The sequence below is a fragment of the Lotus japonicus genome, chromosome 3, assembly GCF_012489685.1.
Source record: "Lotus japonicus ecotype B-129 chromosome 3, LjGifu_v1.2".
Taxonomy (NCBI): domain Eukaryota; kingdom Viridiplantae; phylum Streptophyta; class Magnoliopsida; order Fabales; family Fabaceae; genus Lotus; species Lotus japonicus.
The window spans coordinates 79,446,783-79,459,710 of record NC_080043.1 but is presented as its reverse complement, the minus strand read 5'-3'; the positions used below and the strand labels follow the sequence as shown (position 1 = coordinate 79,459,710).

The window sequence follows — 12,928 nt, the reverse complement described above, 5'->3', positions numbered from 1 at the left end:
ATTGTTATAACTCACTAGACTGCATCTTGTTTTTGATAATTTAACATATTATTTCTATGTTGAATTGAACCATTTAACTTTTAAGCACTTGTTTGTATTTATATTATTTCTATTTACACGTTCAGAAAAAAAGAGGAAAGACATTTAAATTATAAAGCATAATACAAAGCTTGCCAATTAAATTAAACAAAACGTAACTTGCATGTTGCATTACTCAAAGTTTGAATCTATTATTACTTTATTTGAAATTGGAGGTTTTGGCGCGACTATATAAACGAGGGAAACTCACGCGAGAACCGTTTGCGTTTTCAGTTCAGAGCTGAAAGAGTTGGTTGTTGCTTCACCGTTTCAAATTCGAGAGAGGAAGCTAGTCTCAGATTCCTGACGAAGAATGGGAAAGCGCCACCTATCTGCCGCTACTTCCTCCGCCGCCGGAGAGATGCCACCGCCGGAGAAGCGAATCCGGAGAACCAAAACCATCTGCTCCTGCAACTCTCCTCGTCCTCGATTTCTCTCCGCTCATTCGACTTTCTCCTGGTTCTCTCTCTCTCTCTAAACCTTACTGTGAAATCGATTTCAATTCCAAACACTTAGCTCGTATTATGATGTAAATGTTGCAATTAAACGTGATCGCATGCTTAGTTTAGTATCAATGCGTTTCTGAGTTTCAGATCGAAATTCGGATTTCAATTTTGGATCTGATTTTTGAAATTGTTGAATCGCGCTCAGTTTTGTTCTGTTAGTTTATCGTTGAATCTCTGATTATTTTTTTGTTTATAATTTCGATTTTCAAACGAATCAGTGGAATCGATGCTTGTTATTGTTCCGAGATTCTTACACAAACTTGCGTAGATCTATCTATACGTTTTGTTATTGTTCTGCAAGATGCATTTGAATCGCTTGGAAGTGAACTTCGAATTTGATTGTGGTTGACGATTTCGATTTTGAATTGCTTGTTCTGATCTGATTTTGACGGAAAACGAAACGAGAAAACTGCACTAGCTGTTGATTTTTTTATTTTAAGCATTCGATTCGGTTCTGGTTCCATGAGTGCCTGAGAGTAGATTCTCTCTGTTTCGGCAGAGTTAGGCACTTCAATTTGAATTGCATGAGAGCTTAAACACTCTTTGAACTCTGTTCAATCTTTTGAAATATGTTTGATCTTTGTTTTCTATTTTTCTATAGCTAAATGGATGCATCTTTGTGTTGAAAAAGTTCAAATTATCGTTTTCTATAGCTTTTATCTGTACGAATTTTGAGAAATTATTATTGCTAATTTTGTCTTGAACAATGTGGAATTCTGAATGCTGAACGAGAAGGTTCGATGAGGACATTTGGACAGAGATTGCTAAGTTTCTGGATGGGAAATCTCTGGTGATGCTGGCAGCCACGAACCGATGGTTCCGCCGTGCAATCATGGATGATGGAATTTGGAAGTTCGTTTGCCTGCGTGATCTTCAGGTCCCTCCACCGCAACGCGTGGCGTTCAAGTGGAGCAACCTGTACACCTCAGCCTTTGGTAAGAATTGAGATTGTAATAATACTACTATTGCTGTATATAATTTTTTTGATTCAAGAATTGAGACACTGTTCGATTAACTTCGATTTTGAAATGAAATTTCAGATGGGAGCCACTCCTACCTGTACCGTCAGCAAGAGAAACACATTGGTCAGTTGGCTCCCTCGCCTGGTGTAGTTTCTTTTCTAATTTTTCTAACTATATGTGGATGACATGATATGTATATAGGACTTGTGATAGTTACTCTATTTTATCAAACGGCATATTTATATTTTAAAATTCAATTTTATAAATTTAAAATATAGGGGATCCAAAATTTGAAATTCACATTAATATTTAGCAAGCCCCACACCCTCTTATCATATATTAATGTAGCCACATCCTTATATATGTGTAATTCACAAGTCACAACAAAATTTTAGTAGATTCCCTCTGAAACAGGGTTTACTATATCCTTTAGTTATAAAATAAATTGCAAAAACACAATCGATTAATTTATTGTAGGATATTGCGTAGGTACCCTTTTAAAATGAGAGAGTTTAAAACTCTTCATTTCATTATTTAGAGTATAAATGACTAAAAAAAATTACTAAATTACAAATTATAAAAGATTATAGAAGGGTAAAAAACACCTTTATTTTTAGATGGATACCGGAGAAATTACATTTATTTTAGGTCCCTTTATTTTATTAGCTGATAAATTTGATTTTTTATTTAAATTGCATAAAATTTATTGGTTTTTTTTATAAGCCAAATTTATTGTTTGTTTTTTGTAATTGTACACCCTGCTTTCATTTAGGAACTCCAGGAGTCCAGGGGATCCGAATTCCTTGAAACCATGTAGCAGGCAATATGTGCAACCTGCAACGTTAACAACTAAAAATTTTTATTCTAACTGTCTTCTAAAATGTGCTATCAGATTGGATGCGTATTGGGGCTTTTTCTTTTGATTCTTCAGTTGCCCTCCTGACAGAGAGACTGGCATTTCCCGGGAAGGCAGAGGAAGGACAAACCATGGAGAAGATGTTGCGTTCTCAGGGTTATTGTGTGCTAGACAACGTTAAACCTGGAATTTGGATAGCTGGTAAACTTCCAAATTGACTTTTACCTAGGATCATCTTCGAAATGAATCAAGTCAGCTAATGATTTCACTTGTATCTAATTCATTTGTTTGATATGGTTGCTTTTTCAGATCTGCAGCTTGTACGGTGTCCAGTTTGTGACCTCAATACGTGCGATGGTAATTTTGAATATAATCCCTCGAGCCCTGCATATCCCTTAATACTGTGATTACCTTTTAATTCGGACAAGATAACTGAAATTGCAGTGAATAATGATGCTTCCCTGGTCACTGTGTTTTACAGCAAGGGTTTGCCATTAGCATGAGTCTAGATTATACTTACTTAAATTGACCGGTTTCTCCTACTTATACAGGAACAATGCAGACATTGGATGCAAGGCATATAGAACTATTCCTCTGCGAAGACTACCAGAATGGGAACTGGGAATACCAGCTTGTAGGATCTCATGATATCAAGAAACGAGCAGATGGGGCTGCTGGCGCCATTTTTGATATCAAACACCTGGAGGATCCTTCCACTTCTGGTAAATCTTGATGCTTCGAGGCAACTTACAATTACAAGTAGTCATCATTTGTTTTAGAATAAACCACCCATCTAATGTAAGTGCATAAAAGATCACATGTTTAGCAGAATAGAACCAGAATTATATGGGAATTGTGTTTATTGAATATTTTCAGTAACAGATAGGCTATTTAACTCCATTGAAGAGTGAATTCGTAGATAATCCTATACAAACTTCAATAAGAATACTAATGTTTGCGTCTAAGGAATAAGTATTTCAGTAACTTCATGTTCTAATCCCTTATTATTGCCTACCTTATTATAGAAGGCAATTTAGTCATGGCATTAACGCATAAATCAATCTTTCAATTTCCAAATCAAATGGCAGCTGTATTTGATTACAAGTCATGGATTGGAAGATCAAATGACTGGCAACCGAAGGCCATGATTGCTTACCATGCGGTAGCTGTGAGCACTAATTTACAAGAAAATGAAGGTAAGAAGCTTTGTTGTTCCTGTATCAATTATTGAAGCAAATCTCAGAAAACTTGAATCCCGGATTTCTTATTTAGACTGAGCCTTGCAATTTCACTGGCTACTGTAGTTAAACTCATTTCAACATCCTTGCTTTGGGTATAATTGAATAATAAAAGTTCTTGGAGTTCTGTACTAGACATTATCTTTGGTACAAGTTCTTTGTTTTTCATGATTTTCCATTTTCTTTTTCAATGCAAGCAGGTCTTCATGTGAAATACCATGCAATGAGGGCAGGAACTGATGGAGAGGTTGTTGCCATTAGAGTCTCTCAGCAGCTCCTGTGATTCATCTCTGACCCATTTGAGAGCGACCTGGGTTTGGTAGTTCTTTTAGACTTTAAAATGCCTTCTTGATATTGTTATACAGCACACTCTGTTACAACAGAAAACAATTGCTTCACATCCATTTATTTCCTACATGTAGCTCTGGTTAAAACATGGAAGGATGATAGTACATTCTACTTCCAAATGAGAAGTAGCAAAATGGTAATTAGTTAATTACAAAGCATTATTTTGTATGGAAGTGTACAAAAATTCCCGTTTATCTTGATGCATCTGCTTCCCTGAAATTTGATGAATGATTTGTGCAGTATGCTGGAATTAAACTAATGAAAGCTGTCTAGTTCTTGATGATCATTGGTGAGCATACATTATGCAGCCATATTTAATAATTCAGCAAATAGCACTCCTAAGGCATACCCTCTATATATTAGTTTATCACACCACACCAATACTCGATATAATTTGACTTTTGAGTTTTGACATAGCTTTTAAAATTGGTTGTAGTTTAAAATTAAAATACGGGTTCTTCTTCTTATAAGTTGATCCCTTCAACCCTTCCTACATAAAATTCCTTAATCTGAAAAGTAATGGCCATCTTGAAGGTCCTTTTTCTCTTTATCTTTCCTGTCATATACGCCACAAATGATTGCCGATTTTCTTTATGTGGTAACAATAGTATCCTCATTCGTTTCCCCTTTCAACTAGAAGGTGAGCAACCTCCTTACTGTGGCTATCCTGGTTTCAACTTATTCTGTACCAATGATAGCAAAACAGTTCTAAAACTTCCATACTCTGGGGAGTTCCATGTTCGCAACATAAACTATCTCATACAAGCGATACAAGTCTACGACCCGGATTATTGCCTTCCCAAACGTCTTCTGAGCCTCAACTTTTCAGGTTCTCCCTTCACTGCTACTTATAATCGTAACTACACCTTCATAAGCTGCCCAAATCAGAGCGCAGGGTTGCCATTCATTCCCATTGACTGCCTCAGTAATTCCACAACCTTTGTATTTGCCATCCCTTCGGTCAACCTGGCTAATTCGATGCTTGAGTCTTGCTATGTTATTAAAAGGCTTTCAATTCCGGTTACAAGGTCGAGACGGTATCAGGAAAATCTCAGAGATGACCTTAATGCAGATCTTCTATTAACATGGGATATACCTAACTGTGGATATTGTGAATCACAAGAGCTATTGTGTGGATTTGCAAGCACTAGCAGCAAACAAGTAGTCTGTTTGTCTAATGGTCAAACAGGTAATTAAGATGTTGTGATCTTCAATCTGCATTTCCATTAAGTTCATTCATGTATTCAAAACTCTATGATCTAACATGATAATAGACTTGAAAGAAAGGTAAAAAAAAATTCCGCTGACTTAGGATGTTATTACTGGAGCTTATCTTATGTAGGTGCCCACATGCTGAAGTAACAACAAATACTAGAAAAATGTTGGTCAATAGTTTTACCTCATCAATCACGATAGACCATGGGAATTTTTATTTTGTTTATACTTGGTACGGTACCTATTGACTTCAAGATTGGATTTGCATACTGGCATTAAATTAATGTGAAACGATGAGACTTGAGAGGCAAGTGGCATGCATGAATATATCCGAAGCTGAAAGTCAAATTATTCCCGCTTATAAGAGATGTGTATTTTTTGGCTTTTGAAAACTCTACCGGTTGAAAACTCTACCGGTGCGTTTAGATTTCCGTTGAAACTCAACGTGTTAAATTGTGGCTTCTCCATTAGTGTTTTGAGATATGTGAAATCACGTTTGCGTTGACTCTAACGTCAAAACAAAGTACTTAGTATCGATACTCTTTAGTTTCCAAAAGAAAACAACTCTATTGTTTCACATTACTTATTTATCCTTAGAACTTACCACAAATACCTGAAATATTAGTTTTGGTCCATTACTAAAACTTAATTTTATTGCATTAGTTTCTAAATCGTTAAGACCGAATACCAAGCCAATGAAGTGTTAGTAGCAAGTGCCTGTTTAGCAACCTGTTCAGTATAGTGGACATGAGTTCTAAAGATTCATTTTCAGAGTAGTTATTTTTTTGTTAATAAAAGTGTCACTTTAGCATGTTTAGTTGCGGATCACGTGACAATCATTAGAGGATGCTAGTTTGCAATGTTTTCCCCTATATCGGTGTTGACTAATAACTTCAATTTAATTTCAGGTAGCTCCCAAAAAGGACTTCGAATTTTCAGAGTCATGGCACTATGCATAGCTGCACCAGCTGTTCTCTTTGCAATTTTGATGGCAAGCTGTGTGTGCTACACTGACAGAATAGCTCCCAGAAGGAATGCTGTGGCTGCTACAACAGATCATGAAATTTCACAACCTGCAGAGGCCGCAGAAGGTGTTATGGGTCTGGATGAGTCTACTATTGAGTCTTATGAGAAGGTGGTGCTTGGGGAGAGTCGAAGGGTGCCGGGGCCGAACAGCGGATGTTGCTGGATATGCTTGGCAGAGTACAGCAGTAAAGAGACAGTGAGATGCATTCCTGAATGTAAACACTGTTTCCATGCTGACTGCATTGATGAGTGGCTTCGCATCAACACCACATGCCCTGTTTGCCGCAACTCTCCATCCCCTTCTCCTCTTCATGCTGCTACATCCGCTGACCCTTGATCACTGGTCAATGATTTTAGGGTAAATCATTTTCTGGAGTCATTAGTTTGTATGTAAAACAATTATATATTATAGGAAAATGTGAGTGTTAACACTCCCTCCTCTTCTCCATATTGCATGTAATAAAACTATAATTATACGAAAATGTCAGGGCGTTCAATATCAAATTATTGAGAAATAGGAAAATAACACACAAAAGTGATAAATGAAAGACGTGATAATATCATATAATTTGACATGAAGAGAGTCAGGCTTACCAACATATTATCATTCTTTTAATGGCATGTATAAATCACGTTTCCATAAAAACAGAGTTCAGGTTAGGTAATGAAATAAGATTGTCATATAATAGCCTTTAGAAAGACAGACTTATATGTAAAAAAAAGTAAAAATTCTTCTTATATTACAATCCAATATCCAACAGTTCTCTGTACATACAGAATCATTTACCATTTGGTCCAAGGGCATGAAGCTTGAACATCAATTAAGAAATGACAGTGAAAACAAAAGTATTACTATTTCAGTAACAAAATTCTTGGCCCACATTCTCAAAATAGTAGTTAGGCTGGTAGAAAGAGATCAGTGAAGGAACTCTGCACTTGAAGTTGCAATAATGTTGATTAGCAGGCAGACCATCCATCATCTAGAAGTATGACTGAGAATTGGTCGCACTGCAGCTTTGAAGTCATCAGAAAATCTCTGCTCAGAAAACCTTCCAGCTCGTCTCCTTGCAGCAGCAGCCATCTTAAGTCTCTCCATCTCTGGCATTCTTATAATTTTCAACATGGCGTCTGCATATTCTTCAACAGTGCAGGCAAGGAATCCTGTTTCTTGTCCATCTTCCTCTAATACAATGTCCATTTTTGGGCCAGCAGAATTATGAGCTGAGATTGAAACATTGCAAGAATAATTAGTGCATGCGAGAAGCACCCAACTACCCAAGATAGACAAAATGAAGCTAAACGGTGAAATTGCATATCACACCCACCAATTGGGATGGCACCAGCAGCCATATATTCTACAACACTGATGCCAAAATGCTCATCTGTCATGGAATGGATGCCAGCAACAGCACCAGCTAAAAGTCCCACCAAATCTCTGCAGGTCAATGCAATTATTTAATAAAATAGCAAGACGCAATTATTTAATAAAATAGCAAGACAGCATGTAAAATATAAGGTTCTAAAAGTCAAATAAGGCAAGCTGGTGCAATAATTCAAATTGACATGGAGTTAAAGTCTAATCTCATAAGAATGACCCAGTCTACAAGAAAGATTTAGTTCTCTGAAATTGTGAATTGCCTTTGAAACTACTAAGTGTCAATCTTACAAATTATTTTATTATCATAAGCTCAGCTACATGTCTGAATATTAAGGATTCAAGAAATTAGTCATATCGATGTGCAATAAATGACGAAATGAAATATTAGAGAAAGAAGGCATGCACTGAGGAATTAGCAAAGTTATGAGAATCAATGTGAATGCAACAACATTAATTACTAGAATGACATTAACCGGAAGTAATTTCAATCATAGGAGAATTTAGCATTCTCATAGGATCAATTGGGGAAAAAAATGAAATAGTATAATAATCATTTCGGACTTAACCACCCTACTTCAAAATCTAGTAGAGAAAATAATTTTATCAAATCCCTGCTTCTTCCAGGATAACTAATGACAAAACAGCACCTCCCCCCCCCCCCCACTATCTCTCTCTCTCTCTCTCTCTCTCTCTCTCTCTCTCTCTCTCTGCTGTGTGCGCTAGTAGAAGCATTAGTAATGTTGCATTTTATGTAGTTAAATGAAGCAATGAACAAAGACATCTAAACTAGTCATCAATAGTAGTGTGATCCAACACACAAAGCTTGAGAGTTAGGCAAGTCATTTGAGACCAGAAAACACTATGAAGTTCCACGAAGTTTTTCGTAATAATCAGTACATAATCCAATTCCAATTGACTACCAAAGTAATGTACAAAATCCAATAATCAATATCTAAGCACTCGATGCTAGATGGACTGGTAACTATCATATGCCATTAACAGAGGAATAAGAGGTATGCTTTCTAAAGAACATAATTTAGTAAATTTTTTATTCTTCAGAGAAAGTGTTTTTCACTGATAAAAAAAAACAAGATTAAAACCACTAGAACTAACCTGTATGTTACATTCTTGTAAAATTCCACTTGTTCATTCACATTCAGCTCAATTGCTTTCTTTTCTAACATTTGAAGTCTTTCCTCATCTGATTTATTTCTACAGCTGCCCACAAACTGGAGCTTAGGTTTTGGCAAGCCAGAATCTAATCTCTTAATAGCAGCTGAAAAGGCCTCAAGTTGGAGAGTATGAGCCTACGTTGAAAAGAAACATGTAACTTGATACCAACATAGGCCCAAATGAGCCACCAAAAATTGTTGTACCCCCTCACAAAGTTGATAAGAGTATGCCTACCTTCTCTGGCCGAAATTGCGCAACAGATATTATTACAGGAATTTCAGCTGATCTTTCCAAAGGAAGCACCTGCCCATACGGCTTACCTGTTAGATTCCAATGTTGATTACCTCACTAGGTTATATGTACATAATATATAAAGAGAGGAATTAAATCTCAATCATGCATGTATAGTTAAATCTTCAAAATTAATGTCTCTCGCTCACAATAGTGATCTTAATAACTAGTGAAATAGGGAAAGACTGAGTACTGATGTTAGATTCAAGTTTGAACTAAATGTGCAAGCATAAGCTTTAAACATTTGGTAAATATAGGCCACTTGGATTGGGCTAATGGTGGGGGACTTGGGTATTTTTCATGAGGTTATAGGTTCAAACAACATTGTCCACACAATGCAAGAAAAAAAAGGTAAATATCCTATTATTGAGGAAAACATAAGAGAAAAGGACCATCAGAGCCTTACATGACACAAAGCAACAAGTAACCACCCAAAAGTGACATGGAAGAGACGGATTTAACAATATACCAAATATAATTTCGGGACGCAAAAGAACAAATTGCAAACCTGAAGCCCTGAAGTATCACAAGGAGGATAGACTCGCTTAATACGATCTGGAACTCCCCAAAGCTTTTCAATATGAGATTTGGTCCAAGATGAATTGACCATAGCTAGGTGTGCGCAAGATCCAACAATCCCATACAAGAAACTGAAGAATGTATAATAGACTATTTTGCACCGAGAAAGCCAAGCACTGCCAAAAAATAACTGTCAGATTCCTTAAATGAGGATTAGAGGTAAAATAAAGTGTTGAAAATTTATAGTTCATAATTATTAAAGATTAAAGATTCATTTACAGGAATCATATAACTATAGTTTTTAGTTAAGAATAGTTACAATAAGAGCATAAAGATAGGGATAAAACTTAGATCAAGTTCCTTACCTCCATTCCATCAAGTTTAAGTGTAATTTTTCAAATTTTGATAATAAATTCTTAATAAATGACATTTATTTTTAGAAATAGTTGCACATGTGTCATCACATGATTGGTAAACTTGATGAAATTGATTTAAGGAACTTGATCTAAGTTTCTCCCTAAAGATAGACCATGAAGTTTCTGAATTACCAGAATCTGTGTTACAACTTTGGAAATAGAAATGATATGCACTAAAGGGTAAGAGGAAGTAAGTGAAAGGAATCAGTCTGTAAAAAAGTGAACATCATCAAACTATACATCAAAAGATTAACATAAAAATTAAATAATGATCAGGATTCAGGAGCATAAGGGGCTACTACTTTTAGAGACGCATCTACTTAAAATAATTTGAATAAACTGTTTACTAAAATTTATGATATATTGAAAAGGAAGGACCAGTACCATCATCGAACAAGTAGAGAAAAGAGGGTAAGGAAAACTCACTAAGTATGACTTAAAGTAGAAGAGGGAATACAAAAAAGCCAATGATTCGAAATCAAACCTTTTTGCAACTACGGCATCATTATTATACATCAAGCTGCGCTGACGAACACGAGATAGCATGTCTGAACTGATAGTAGGGTAATGTGTATAGCAAATAACTTTGCATCCAAACAAGCGGGCAAGTGGATATGTAAAAGCATATCCACTCGTGTCAAAATAATATAAAGGGGTAAACTTGCACAAAGCTTCCCATGCAAGATACACAGAACCCAGACTTTGGCCAATCATTGTAAAGTGTGGATAAGTGGTTTCTTCAATCCACTTTCTCTTGTACAAATGCACCACCTGAGAAATGCAGATAACAAATAAGACACAAGCTATCAAGCTTTTTGACAAACAAAATGAACTCTAGCAGAATAGGTTTCAAAATAAGTACTATCATTTACCATTGCAATAATATGCATTTACTTCATATAAGCAAATAATCATCACATCTATCTTGTTACATGGTTAGATGTGATCCAGCTTTTGTTCTGTACCATGCCATTATCAAGATCAAACATTTGTTATCTCCTCCTTCCCATCAAGACTTCAACTTGCTAAGCAAGCAAATTCATATTTGACTTCCTTTCCCAGTTCACAAAGAGCCAAATGTCTAAAGATCAGTCTCTTGCTAATTGACTTTCTTCCCCTTTGAACTTCACTATCTAGCACCAATTTATAAGGACTTATATTTCTTTCCTTTGCTGATTAATCACATCCTTATGTGACAATCAAGAGTTTCAGTACCAATTGAGTCCTAAATCTCTATAATTTAAGAGTATTATTATATCATAATTTAGCTATTCAGTAGTCATTGTTCTACTATGTATTGGATAAGTTAATTCAATCAAAGGTGCTCCAAAATTCTTTAAATTCAATTACCCACATAAAGGTCAAGTCAGTTCTAGAATATAAACAAACACCCACATAAGGAAAGAACAAAAAAACAACAACTTTGTAGTGAGTCTCACTTGATCACATAAAATGGGCACTCAAACCATTAAAGGGGTTTGAGAAATGAAGAAAGGAAGGTACCAGAGGAGGGGAGAGGAGGCTGACTCCAAAGCGATCAAGGGCTCGAGTCGTCAAGGATTGTGGTGTGGCATCGTGATCTCCGGTGTAGACGAGGCACTGGAGGTCAGGATTCTCCTCTTGGATGCCTCTCACCGCGCACCACAGAACCCTCTCTCCGCCGCCGCCGTCGTTGGTGTATGGATGGAAGAACCCCACCGCGCTTTTCCTCCGAAGCCTGCCGTTGATTGCGCCGAAGCAAATTCCGACAACCGCAACGGCGCTAAATGCAGTGATGACTGCAACGATTAGCATCCTCAACGTTGAGGGATCGCAACCTGTTGCTGTGAAATGTTCAGAGAGGAAAATCTAAGAACAATATTAAGAGAATATTATATTAAATATATGATGATATATCAAATAAAATAAAACTTGGGAAAGCATATAGTCATATTCAGTAAAATTGAAGAAGACACGTTATGAATAGAAATACAAGATTAAGAGAGGATTACCTTTAATTTGGGACTGTTAAAAAAAACCTTTAATTTGGGATTACCTTTCATATTTTTTAAGTTAATATAATTCTATGTTTAATGAAGTATTGAATAATGATAAATAATATAAATGAAGATAGTGGTGTTGAGTGATGAAGATGGTGGTTGCGACAACGATAGTCGTGGTGGGGCGGGTGATGGCGGTGGTCGCAGTGGTGACGGTGAGCGGTGGTTGTGGTAGTGGTGGCAATGGTGGTGAGTTGTGGTGGTAGGTAGTGACGGTAGTGGTAATGGTAGTGACGATGACGATGACGGTAAAGACGACAGTGGTGGTGGTGGAGGGTATTGTCGAGGGTACTGTGGTGGTGGTGACAATGGTGGTTCGGGTGGTGGCGGTGTTGGAAAATGGTGGCGGTTGTGATGGTGGCAATGACAATGACGGAGGGAATAATCTACTAATATGTTTTTTTTAAATATTATTTTGACAGAAAAATTCTTTAATATTGACTAGGAATTGGTATTGTTATTAAATAATTTTACCACATAATAAATATATTATGTTGGTGCTTAAATTATTAATATTTAATATAATGATTTTTTTAGATTTAATTAAAAAATAATGATTTTTAATTAATAATTAATATTCAACAATGTATAGTACAAGGTTTCAAAAAAAAAAAACAATGTATAGTACAAACTAGAAAGTGTTTAAAAGTTCAGGAGTCCAAACTAGATTTGAAGGTGTGTTTGGCTAAGATTTGAATGGAAGGGGCGATAGATCATTGGTTCAATCTTGGCTTAATTGCACCTTTGGTCCCACACGAATTGCATTTTTGCATTTTTGGTTCTACACGAATGAAAATAGCAGATCTAGTCCTAAACGAATGGCTCCGTTAGCATTAATGATCATTCCGTCAAAATTCTAACAGAAATTACTTACTACACCCCT

General features: G+C 36.2%; 3 protein-coding genes across 3 annotated transcripts; 2 read left to right on the top strand and 1 right to left on the bottom strand.

Annotated features, from left to right (window-relative positions):
* The first annotated feature begins 2,310 nt into the window (after positions 1-2,310).
* On the top strand, positions 2,311-4,218 carry LOC130746254 (probable F-box protein At3g61730). The gene is made up of 5 exons (XM_057598819.1): positions 2,311-2,603; positions 2,712-2,759; positions 2,954-3,124; positions 3,491-3,598; positions 3,841-4,218. Exons 1-5 carry the CDS (start codon positions 2,444-2,446, stop codon positions 3,921-3,923), a joined length of 570 nt encoding a protein of 189 aa, XP_057454802.1. The 5' UTR covers positions 2,311-2,443; the 3' UTR covers positions 3,924-4,218.
* Positions 4,219-4,419: 201 nt separating this feature from the next.
* LOC130746251 (putative RING-H2 finger protein ATL21A) lies at positions 4,420-6,733 on the top strand. Its single transcript, XM_057598814.1, has 2 exons — positions 4,420-5,177; positions 6,112-6,733. Exons 1-2 carry the CDS (start codon positions 4,508-4,510, stop codon positions 6,564-6,566), a joined length of 1,125 nt encoding a protein of 374 aa, XP_057454797.1. The 5' UTR covers positions 4,420-4,507; the 3' UTR covers positions 6,567-6,733.
* Positions 6,734-6,891: 158 nt separating this feature from the next.
* Positions 6,892-11,870, bottom strand: LOC130746250 (GDP-Man:Man(3)GlcNAc(2)-PP-Dol alpha-1,2-mannosyltransferase). The gene is made up of 7 exons (XM_057598813.1): positions 11,510-11,870; positions 10,491-10,777; positions 9,580-9,766; positions 9,015-9,083; positions 8,721-8,914; positions 7,555-7,664; positions 6,892-7,450 (listed from the first exon to the last, which is right to left on the bottom strand). The coding sequence occupies exons 1-7, from the start codon at positions 11,798-11,800 to the stop codon at positions 7,206-7,208; spliced, it is 1,383 nt and encodes a 460-aa protein (XP_057454796.1). The 5' UTR covers positions 11,801-11,870; the 3' UTR covers positions 6,892-7,205.
* Between the last annotated feature and the right edge of the window lie 1,058 nt (positions 11,871-12,928).

Excerpts from the sequence above, each read along its gene's own strand:
- LOC130746254 (XM_057598819.1), top strand. The coding sequence starts at position 2,444 with ATGCGTATTGGGGCTTTTTCTTTTGATTCTTCAGTTGCCCTCCTGACA. Across the intron at positions 2,604-2,711 it reads ACCTGGAATTTGGATAGCTG|ATCTGCAGCTTGTACGGTGT; the intron begins GTAAACTTCCAA and ends TTGCTTTTTCAG. Across the intron at positions 3,125-3,490 it reads GGAGGATCCTTCCACTTCTG|CTGTATTTGATTACAAGTCA; the intron begins GTAAATCTTGAT and ends ATCAAATGGCAG.
- LOC130746251 (XM_057598814.1), top strand. The coding sequence starts at position 4,508 with ATGGCCATCTTGAAGGTCCTTTTTCTCTTTATCTTTCCTGTCATATAC. Across the intron at positions 5,178-6,111 it reads TTTGTCTAATGGTCAAACAG|GTAGCTCCCAAAAAGGACTT; the intron begins GTAATTAAGATG and ends ATTTAATTTCAG.
- LOC130746250 (XM_057598813.1), bottom strand. The coding sequence starts at position 11,800 with ATGCTAATCGTTGCAGTCATCACTGCATTTAGCGCCGTTGCGGTTGTC. Across the intron at positions 10,778-11,509 it reads GCCTCCTCTCCCCTCCTCTG|GTGGTGCATTTGTACAAGAG; the intron begins GTACCTTCCTTT and ends TGCATTTCTCAG. Across the intron at positions 8,915-9,014 it reads CGCAATTTCGGCCAGAGAAG|GCTCATACTCTCCAACTTGA; the intron begins GTAGGCATACTC and ends TTTTCAACGTAG.